Source organism: Gambusia affinis, linkage group LG24 (genome assembly GCF_019740435.1).
Source record: "Gambusia affinis linkage group LG24, SWU_Gaff_1.0, whole genome shotgun sequence".
Lineage (NCBI taxonomy): Eukaryota > Metazoa > Chordata > Actinopteri > Cyprinodontiformes > Poeciliidae > Gambusia > Gambusia affinis.
In genome coordinates, this window is record NC_057891.1 from 12,570,370 (window position 1) to 12,581,874 (window position 11,505).

An 11,505-nucleotide genomic window follows, 5' to 3' on the forward strand; every position below is an offset into this window, starting at 1 on the left:
AAGCCCAGTGTCAACTATTTGCAGTCTGATTTAATGAATTAATGATTCCTTCTTCGTACTCAGCAGGTTCCCAACACCTGAACAGCTCAGAGTGATGTCCTCAAAGGCTGCCATGCTGACTACGTGAGACTAGGAGTGAGCATGAAGGTTTCTTGCATCAATGATCTGTGGAGTCATTTTTGCTGACTTGTTCCCAGCGTGACTCTTGCTCTCTCCTGACTAATCGTTGAAGACCTCGCAGGGAGCTGTCAGCCAGCCTCCATTAGAAGGAGGGGTGATGCAAACTGACTTGAGGAGAATCCCTAGCATTTTCCAAAACCTTTCTTCCTTTTTGTATGCACAGGCTTGTGTGTGTCTAATGATTAGGGAAGGAGATCCCCTGGGATCTTCAACTGTCAGACTCATTACCAGTCCCTCCCAAACAGCCTCCTGCTCTTCCATTTCTGGTCTATAATGACCCAGAAACTCCATGTGGGTCAGATCATACAGTGAACCCTCCGTTCCAGCCTTCATATCCGCCGCTACCCACAACCCACTCATTTATTTTACCACCAGCCTTCTTTTCCCCGAAGAAATCAACAGCTGTTTTGTTTCTCCTCCACCTCCTTTATCTTTTAGAGCTTGTTTTTCTCCTCTGTCCCCTCTCTTGTTCTCTGTCTGGATCAATCCAACCTGTCTTTCTTTCATTTAGAGCCAGACTGAACTCTCCTAAGAACAGAATCTGTTCCCACGCACTCATCTCTATTGCCAGCAACTCACATGCCTCTGAGGAAGCTTTCCCAAGCCAATAGGAGGCTCTGCTGCCATCTCCTGGCTATAATGTTTATTACTTATTAGTATTCATTCTGAATATAAGAAATCCAGATCTTCACATTTCTGATTGGGCATAATTTTGCTTTCCTTAAATTTTATTAATAAATAAAGCCAACTTTATTTTAATTTTTTTTTCTCCCTGTAATCATAAAATGAACTGTTAGAAATTAACCAATAAAATTGTTCAAACAACTGGCAAACATTTATATGTAGGGTCGTCATAATCAAATTTTTTTAAATCAATAACTAGCCAAGTTTTCTTTCTTTCTGACACTTATCACCATTTGTTAAATCCCAACAATTTTAAGGTGATTTCTTTTTCAATAATTCATTGAATTACTCAAATAATTTAGTTTGCTTCCGACTGCTATCATTTTGCAGACAAGAGGCAATTTTAGCAAAATGAAGGCTGTTTAACCAATCAAAAGATGACTTTTGGACATCATGGGGCCTATTTCATATTATACAACCAATGTGTTAAAAGAAGTATCTATAAACCAAGCACACACACACACACACACACGTTTAAATCATCATTTGATTCGGGTGTGTTCATGACATGAATGTTACTTTAACGCCCTTTAAGATCATTATCATATTTTTGTTTTCCCAGAAAAGTTATTGTTATTCTGAGAAAGTTTGACTTAGCTTATTTTGGCCGAATTAAAGATTCATTTTGATTAAAAAATGAAATCTAGCTGGAAGGTTGAAGTGGGCAGAAGAACAAAGATGAAAATTTACAGCTTAGCTCCAACTATGCCATATTTCTTGATTTATTTTTCATTAATCAAAGCGCAGTGTGAAACAGCTGCATAATAAATTCATAAACAGGATAACATGCATACCAATGATGTCCCTGAACATCACGATCCAAGTTTCATCTTCCTTAACGCTAATTTAAATATAACATGGTTGAAGTGGTTTGTCCCCCACTTAAAAACAACAAAAAAGAAAAGATATGATCTTGACTTGTACAAACTGTTCCATAAATAAGAATTTATTTTTACATTTTCATCTGACAAGCCGGCATCTCAACATCTTGCCTAAACACAGCAGAGATGAATTTTTTTATTGGCAACAACTGCCTCACGATAAAGAAGCTGGTGAATTTGACTCCTAAAATATGAACCATGTTGCTATGCTGAGGCACCGAAACCTTCATTTTTCAAATCTTTCCTAACAACATGGCGTGTAAACCTTTTCCCTGACAACCACAGCTTAGCTGTTGTTCATTACCGTCGACTGCTTTTAGGCAACCTCTGCTGGAGTTTGACGTTAGCATTAGCGCTGTTGCTAGGCAACCTCTGCTGGAGTTTGACGTTAGCATTAGCGCTGTTGCTAGGCTAGCTTAGCCTGAACAAGTTTGAATTCTTGCTTTGACACAGAAGCTTCCTCAACCAAACGTTAGACAGTCTCTGAATTTATCGAAGTTGACATACTTGTCCATAATAAATACAAACATAAACATATCTTACGGTTGTTTGCTAGAAACGCAAACTAAAAAAAAAATGAGGTGAAAATTTAAAGGACAGAAAATTCCTTTAAATTGTGTTTTTAAATGTTTAGATTTTCTATTATCCCCCCAAAATAAAAGTACCGTCAGAATTTAACAGTTATTACAAGTAACATTTATGAGCTAAAATGTATTTCATGAAAGTTTGTTATCTAAAACACTCTTTATGATAAAGCTCAATAGAAACATTAGTTCCTCTAGAGTTTGACAATGAAAGAAAAATAATTTTAAAAAATTGCAGCCTATTTTTTTTTTTTCATAGCTCAGAAAGTCATTATATCCATTTGTTTGCAAGCCAGGGTAAATTTATGCACAATTCATAACCTGCTCACCAGTCCCTGAACACAAATTACCCTGCCAGTATTAGATTAAAGCCTATAAAGTTTCAGAATTAGATCTAAATCATAATAAACCTCATCAATTCTAATTTGGGGTCAATGAATTGGGATTCCCCGGGCTTCGAAAGGTAATTTTATCGAAGGCAGAAGCAACGCAGAACACGTCCTTTGGGTTCAGTGCTGTGGAACAACAGCAGCAAATGCTGAGTTGAGATGTTGAACAGGAGACAAAAGCGAAACGATAAGACAGGAGGTATATCAGCGGGTGGGTTGAAAGTCTTCCAGTATAATATCTACTCATAGTTTATCAACTGCAATATTAAAAACAGAATTATAACACCTTAAAATAGTGATGGGTGTTGCTCCAAGCCATAACTGTGCCTGTTTTTTGTTTTAGTCTGTTTTTTTACTCAGAATACCAGCCAAAGTGCAAACATTAAAAACCTTATTTGATGCTCCAAAGAAACAGTAAACAATCCTGTTGCTACTCATGTCAATCCAGCTAACTTAGCAGTTTCTAATACTACCAAAAATGGCTGACCATTAATTACTCCCTTGGCAGAAAACCGGCTTTACCTGTAAGCCCAGATTGGTTTTAGATGCAAAGCTCAGTGTGTTCTGTTCCCAATTAATCCCAGCACTGCCTTTTGGTTACAGTTTCATTCCTGTAAGCCCGGTTCCTGCATCATGCAGCCTGCCAACCTCAAAATTGGATTTTCCCAAAGGGTGTTCCTCAGTCAGGCTTGAAAAATTACTTATAGCTTTGTTTCATTTGAAGCTTTACCCTCCGTTCCGTTCACACCACAGGAAGGTTGACTGTACATCTGTTACTCTGTCGGCTTATAGCTCAACATGATGAATGGTTGTTTACTTTTTCAGTTGGCTAAATATCCTATTACTTTGCCTTCAATTTAATCATTTTATTTATTCATGTTTCACATTTTTCTCCTTGTCTTCTCTATCCAAACACAAGCCGATAGTTGAACTTAAAAGGCTGTGACACTACGAGGGGCTGGTTTCTTCTGAAGCCACTAAAGGTTGCTTCAAACTGTCACATTTTACAGGAGGAAAAAATACAATCTCTTTTAAAGCCAAGCTAACCTGTGAAAAACTAAGTCCATGTTACTGCTTCACCAGCTGCACTTCCAGAACAATTGTGGGCAAAAATTTGTTGCTATTCTGCTAATGTACACTGTAGGAAAGTAGAAACTTTCTTAAACCTTAGCATGGAGTTCAGTTTGAAGAAAACAGACAAATCAATGACAAAAGAAGAAGAGGCAGGCCTTGAAAGCCATATTCGCCAAATAATAGCTACGGCTATTATCAGCTCCATGCATAGTTGTTTTGATTACATATTGATGTGGTTTCTTAATGTGTGTTGCTATGCTGAATAATTTAAATCGGAGGCGCTGGGCAGTTCCTCACAATTTCACAACACAAACTAATACATACCTACTTTGTGCATTCATGCACACACACGCAAGTTTATATTTCTATCCATATTAAAACTTAGTATTGACTTTTTTCATTTTATTAGCTGCATGGGAGGTTTTACACATCTTCAAGATCAAAGTGTCAAAAATATGTCAAAGGAACACTCAACATTCCCAGCTTGAAGCCTCTTGATGCTGTATTCCAGACAGTATGTTAAGTACCTCCAGTGAGGCCTCCGGCACAAAGATAGAAGGCTGGATTTAGCTCCCGACAGAAAGTCCAGCCGCACAGCAACAACAACATGGGTGGTAAGACGTGTCACACTGAGATAAAGGAGCAGGACAAGAAAGAAACACAGGAGTGGACAAAAAATAAAGAGAATGAACAAGAATCGCCTGACGGGGATACAAAGACAAAAACTTAGGGGAGAATTGAAAACTGTGAGAAAATCACAAGATAGAAAGAAACAGACAGAGTGCTAGCTTCCAAACCGGGCAATCTGACACCACTCTGCCTGGCCAGCTGAATGCTATTTCCAGCTGGAGATGACCCACCAGCTGCACCAGAGGGTATAGTGGGCAACTGAGGAAATGTGTACAAGTCATGGGGACATGGGAAGGGGCTTATTTAGTCAATCAGGCTTTATTTAAGCAGACAGAAGATAAAGACGTTGTTCATGCAGACAGGGAGACGGGATTAATTTACCCAGCACAAGTCATGACCTTACCAATGCCGTGCGAGTTCTCCAACAGTTGGAGGCTACCCCCATAAATCTACCAATGGGTTTTGCCACCAAGCACTTACAAAAACTGGCAATGACTGTTTCACATCACTATGGAGGAATTTCTCTCCAATCTTCCTTGCACGACTGCTTCAACTCCGTCACATCTGACGGGTTTTGAGCACAAAAGGCCTGTTTAGGTTCACGCCACTCCACCGATTTCAATCCAGAGTTTGACTAGTTATGCTCCACAACTTCTGTTTCTTCAGTCATTCGTTGGTGAACGTGCAGGTGTGCTTTGGGTCATTGTCCTGCTGCACAACCCAAGTTGTCATGAACTTATGCTCAAACGTTTGTACTGGAAGAAGAATGACCAGCTCCACCAATAACAGCGAGACATCGAGCAAACCAGTCCCAAACCGTCACACTACCACCAAATGTTATGTGAGATGGAAAGTGACACCCACCTTCTAAAAAGTCTCTCATTTGTCATAGAGATCTTCTTATAGTAAATGTAAAACAGCCTTTTTGTTGTTTTTGTTCTGCAGTGATTTTGGCCTTGAAACTTCCCCATGAAGGTCATTTTCGCTAGGCTCTCTTTCTTATAGTTGAATCATTAATTCTGACCTTAAAAGGCAAGGTGAGGCCTGCAAAGCCTCACTTGTTGTTCTGGGTACTTTGGTGACCTCTTGCTGCACTCTTAAGAGTAATTTGGTTGACCTTCCACTCCATTGAGGTTTCCCACAGTTCCATCTTGTTCTGAGTTTCTGGATGATGTATCTTCCTGTTGTTCATTGGAGTACGAAAGCTTTCAAATCCTTTTGCAACTTTCTCTGAATATTATCAGTTTTGTTTTTCTCTGCCTTTTTCAAATTTTGAGAGCGTAAAATTGTCACATAGGTTGTATTTAAGCTAATTCTTGATTTGACAGGTGAAGTCAAATGATGACTATTTCTGGGGTGTGCGGTGACTAGACCTGGGAAATTATTTCCCCCTGAATAAATGACATCATCATTTGAAAACTGCTTTTTGTATTTGCTCAGTTTATCTTTGTCTGATGATCGGAAACATTAAAGACAAAAAACAAAACAAAAAAAATGGAGGAAATCTGCAAAGGGTTGAATACTTTTTTACAGTATTCTACATGGTTAATGATTTTATTGTTCAGTGTCGGACGGTCAGTCAAACTATTTTAGTTGGACACCTGTCTGCTTACTTCAAGTCCTCTCATATCAAGAGTAGAAGCTACACATGTCGTCCAGACAATAAAATTGTTGTGTCTCATATAATAATTAATATAAATATAACCTCAAAAGGAAACTGTGCGTACAGATTGGTGTGGTCATCTCCTATTGGAAGTCATATAAAGTCATCTACAAGTAAACTTTATAGTTTATTTATATTTGAATTATAAAGCAATTTATGTTTTGCATCATTTGGTATATAGGTGATGCAATACTTAAAAAGTTTTGGGTGACCCCCTCTTTGCTGTCACTGGCTTGGAGCACGATCAGCATCAGTGTACTGCAGCCTTTGATATCTCAGTCAGCAGCATATGGGTCAGTACGCTCCTGGACCCACACACACACACGCACACACACACACACGAGCACACAGGAGGCTTTGATGTCTTACCAGACCGACACTTGATGATCTCTCCGAACTCATCTTCCACCGGCTCGTCGCAGTAGTCCTCAGGACGCATGCCCTCCGCCATCACCAGGCCGCCAGCTGTGAAAAGTTAGATACCGCTGAGCCAAACGGTCAAGTTAAATCCTCAAGGAAGGAGGGAAGGGACAAATCCAGATCGAGTCAAAGGTGGGGTATAAGGAGTGGACACAGGAGGTAAGACAGAGGGGACTAAAGCAGGAAGAGAAGGACGACCGCTTGGTCTGGCACTGAAGGGAAGATGAACAGGAGCAGGTGGCAGGATGAGAGGGGTGAGGGGGACTCGGAGCATTCCCACCTTTAAATAGTAAGCTGTTATGATGTGGCTCAAACCGCTTGGCAGACACCAAGCGTAAAACTCAATCTCCCTGTCCGTGACATTTATTTCCTCCCTGGAACGAGGATGCAGCCTAGTTACAGGATATCAAGGTGAGTTTGAAACAGACCAAGCTGTGGCCTTCGGGGGCGGACAGCAGTCATAAGTCATGGTAAAAAAAAAAGAAAGCACACTCATCGGTCCATTCAAGAACTTTAATGTTTTAAAGTGAACTTCTAAGTACACAGAAACATAATCCACCAATTCCATAGTGGTATAATTTATTAAACAAAAAAGAAAAAGCCAATAACAATGTGATAGTTTGTTTCATCTATATATAGTTTTGTGGGGTCCTCCTGAATTTCAGTACAATTACAGGGGTAAACAATAATTACTTGAACACCACCGGCCATAAACAGCACATCACTGTACAGTATTTGGCACAGTGCAAACCAGAGATTTATAAAGGCAAAAGCTATGACTGCCATGAACATCCATCCTGCCCACAGCAACACGATAGCAACTTGTTACGACAAGATTTAATTTCCCTTTGGGATAAATAAAGTATTTTTAAAAATTTGAATAAATCACATATGTAGCTGATATTTTATTATTCTTATCAATATCTCTTTTTCTTTCATTTTCTTTCTTGTGTTAAGTTTGACTGATACATTAACAGAAGTATCCCCTGGCACCTGATTTTTTTATTTTTTTATTTTTGAGTGTATGTTTGTATGGGTCGAGGGAAAGAGATTTACATATATTTAGTACTTTGGTCCTTTTTATTTTATTTGTTTATCTTATGATGTATCTGTTTCTGTCCGCTAGCGCAGTATGTTTACTCTGACTTGATCTACTTTATGTATTTCGTCTAGGTGTATATATGTGGGTTTAATTGGGCTTGTTCTAGCACACGTATGTTTGTATTTAAAGGTACACTGTTAACTGTATAGCTATTGCTTTGCCTTTACACTGTACCTCATGTTAAAGCATAAATAAATTTTGGAAAAAAAAAAAAAAATTTGAATAAATCTTTTTAAAGAAGAATCCAGTTAATTCACTCCCAAACATCCCAACCACATCACAGAACACATAAGGTGGACTGGACATAAAATTATTTTACCCAAAAATGAGTGTAACATGAATTAACAACAGGCAGTTACCATAGAGACTGAGTCCTGACTGACTTGATAGTCAGCATATCAAGTCAGCATCAGTGCTGACAATGGAGATGGGGTTAGGTGACTCCTCCTTCTGGCTGGATGGCAGTAGATGTGACACTTGGCACCTGAAGGAAGACGCTTCATTAATTATCTTCTGTATACACGAAATCCAATTTTTTCATTGTGTATGTATTTTTTCTATAAACCTCAAATGACAACAAAGTTGGGAGACGGTGCGTTCAGGTCGCAGCAGGTGAAGTGCTCATATTTTAAATGCGCATTTCATTATTTTTTTTTTATGTAGTTATTGCGTTCCCAACCATTGATTTTTGTAACCAAAGAGAAAAAGTTCCATGTATTTGTCTGCTCGATGTGCGGTGGTGACACAATATGCTATTCTTGAATTTTTATTTTGTTTGTACTGAATGATAGTTCTCAGAATATTGTGGGTCAAAATGACAGTTGAGTCAAAGGCGCAATGGCGTGGCAAAAATGTATACGTGTTGCCACCTCCGTGAACATTTTCTTGGTGCCCCATTGCTACCAAGACCATAAGAAACATAGTAAAAAAGATAACAAAAAACTTTTTCTCTTCCCTTTATTCGTACAACATTAAAGGCAAATGTTTTACCTTCATTATTTGAATGTCGTCATTCGACTTTTTCCTTTTAGCTTTCTAGCTAACGCTTCTCTGTGACGTAACACCATTTCCTGTTCATAACCTCGCGCGAGTAGCGGGAATTATGACAGACAAATCACACCTGTCACTCACCGAGTTGTGGTGGAGTCCTGATATTTTAAATTAGCTGTGCTTCAAAAATACTAACAATATATCATTAGGCATTTTTATATGCCTTCATATATACAACATTTATTTCTAAGCATATACACCTTTCTCCTGCCCCCCTTGAATTATGGGTGCGACTTCCACTACAAACAGGTGTTACAGAAAAATCTGTAACCCATCATTTTCTGTGACCGCAGGGGGCGATAGCGTGCAAATACTGAGTAAATACTGGCCAGAATAATCCGTGACCTTACTGTCGGAGTTTGAAACAACCATTTTTTTCAGAGTTCTACCACCTCATCACTTCAGTCTGGGTGTATTTATTATAACATTTAACCCTCAAATAGCTATAATCACAATGGTCACAGATTATTCTGGCCAGAATAATTGAGCTTTTGCCCCCTGCGGTCACAGAAAATGATGGGTCACTTATTTTTCTGGAACACTTCTTTACTTATTCTGTTACTTTGGATGCAGATGCTGGTTTTCTTCTGTTGGCTTTTTGTCCACAAAATGAGAAAATGTGTTTTGACAGAGATATAAATAAGGACATCTTAACCAATTAGCTGGTTTTACCCTGTTTCTTCCACCAGAATTAAAGATTCTGAGCTTTACTCTCTTTTTTTAAGCACACCTCTTTCTAAGGTGTTTTAAAAGATAATTACAAAAAAAAAGATTTAAGACTAACAGAAGCTGATGAAAAGATGATGTCATAATCATACATGTTTTTATAGCACACTGTTCCTTTAATTGCTTGCCTCTGATGGGAAAGCTCTCACTGCTTCATGATTGAATGGCAGTGCCGTTTACACACTCGCTATGATTAGATCTGCTGTGAAACTGATATAGCCACTTTATATTTGCAGAGTGTTTAAAAGAAGGACTAGGTTTACCGTCACGAGTCATTACACACAACATTACGAGCATTCATGAGTCGGAGAGGCTCTATTCTCAGATATGGTGACGTGATGGGCGCAGTGGGCCAAAAAATCTTGACGCTCCCCATGAAGTCTATTGAGTGGGGGGAAAAGAGGAGTGAGCAGACTGGGGTCTTCTAAAAAAAAAAAACATGAAGAAAAGTTAATGCAGTACAGTGTACTATGTTTGTACACGTGTAGCCCTTTACAGTAAATAGATGTGATTAGCTATAGAGATTGTGGGGGTCCTGCCAGTAAGTCGTTCTACCCCTTGTGTATTCAGGATAACATCTAATGGAATTGTTCTGCTGGTGTTAGTGTGGTATATCAAATGCAGAGTCCAATAGGACATGGACATTTGATACCCTATTAGGTGCTAATAACTAAAACAGGGAACCATCTAGATGAGTTAGAGGCAAGTTCAGAAAGCACATTCTTTGACACGGGAGATGTGTCAGAATGGTCTTCCATGATATAACGTTGCATTATCTTCCAACGTTATTGTTGGAAGATAATGCATATTTTTGGTGAAGCTTAGCAAATAGAACAGACCATGACAAAATTTTGGTTAACCAGCTTGTACAAAGGGCTTAAATAATTGGCTACTGAGTATTAATTTCGTGCTGGAGGAGTGGACCGCGACGAATATACTGCGCTAGCTCAAACGTAAAGGAAGCTTTGCTATATAGCTTGTCAGAAATTGTGTGCGCTGTAAGAACCGTCCCTCACCGTGAAGAGAGAAGTGTGGAGTTGAATGGCATCTTTGCTAGCGATGTGCTAGCGTGTTCACCTCCTCTGCTGCCATTTCCAAACTACAACAGACAGCAGATGACAGCAAAGAAAGTCATTGTTCACAACTCCTGCTTCTGTTTGCTGATTGGTCCAGTAGAAATTCTAATAAAAAATAATAATAATTAAAAATCAAACTCAATGGGAGAAATCCCAGATGGAGCAGTAAAGGGAGATAAGAATCTAGCGAAACTGCATAGGATGGCAATGACCAGGCTCGTTTACTAAGGGTGTTTGGTGTGTTCCAAACACTGCTGCGGCCTGTGTGTGTGTCTCTGAGGGCATCTCAGTTTGCCTGATGATAGTACAGCTTCTTGACAAAACACATTGGGGTACAGTCAAAACAAATGAACTCTTTAGTCAAAGTGTTCTAGCCTGGAACAATAAGGCCAAGCTTGGAAAAAGTAGTGACTTAACTAGCAGAAGACGCAAATTTTTATGATGCAGATTTTTTCCCAGGTGGGTAATGACTAAAATTACACAAGTAAGTAAGTGACGGAACACTTGGAATGGCTTTGGAACAAATTCACCTCTTGTTGCTAATACACAAAGTGGACGGCAGAGGGTAGCAGAGCCCCAGATTAGGAGTTACATCAGTATCTTTGCCATAACGTGGCCTTCTGAGTCTTAGAAAGATATGGTTTTTGTAGTGATTTCCTCAAGGTTTAGTAAACAACAGAGACATCGGACTGAATTATTTGTTACGTCACTCTGAGATCTCTCTCTGATGTGCTTGACGGTGAATGTGTAAAGGAGATAAATGCTGATTAGCGCAAATCCGGCCTCACAAAAACTCCAGTTACTTCACAGATGTACAATTTAAAATATCCTGTAGAAACTCTGCAATAATGAAGATACAAAGCACACGTTTCACAGCTGGAACCACTGAATACACTCCTCTCACTCTAGTAGAATTGGGTGGTATGTTGCATTTGGATATAATTTATTCATAAATAGTTTAATTCTTAGATCTTTGATTCGGGTAAACAGGGCTTCATTATCCAAGTGTATTTCAGTAAACTAGGATGCAACTGAAAAGTTTATTC

The 11,505-nt window shown here is 39.0% G+C and overlaps 1 protein-coding gene across 5 annotated transcripts in view; it reads right to left on the reverse strand.

The window, feature by feature from the left end:
- dmd (dystrophin) overlaps positions 1–8,091 on the reverse strand; it is a 232,638-nt gene extending 224,547 nt beyond the window's left edge. For 4 of the 5 annotated variants that reach the window (XR_006370052.1, XM_044110234.1, XM_044110233.1 and 1 more), the window contains exon 1: positions 6,455–6,714. Coding sequence is in view for 4 of the 5 variants with exons in the window: in XM_044110234.1 (XP_043966169.1) it covers positions 6,455–6,536 (82 nt within the window). In the remaining variant the exon portion in view is untranslated. Of the gene's footprint in view, positions 1–6,454; positions 6,715–7,966 lie in introns of those variants that run through there. The other variant, XM_044110231.1, reaches the window with a different exon arrangement.
- Positions 8,092–11,505: the final 3,414 nt, after the last annotated feature.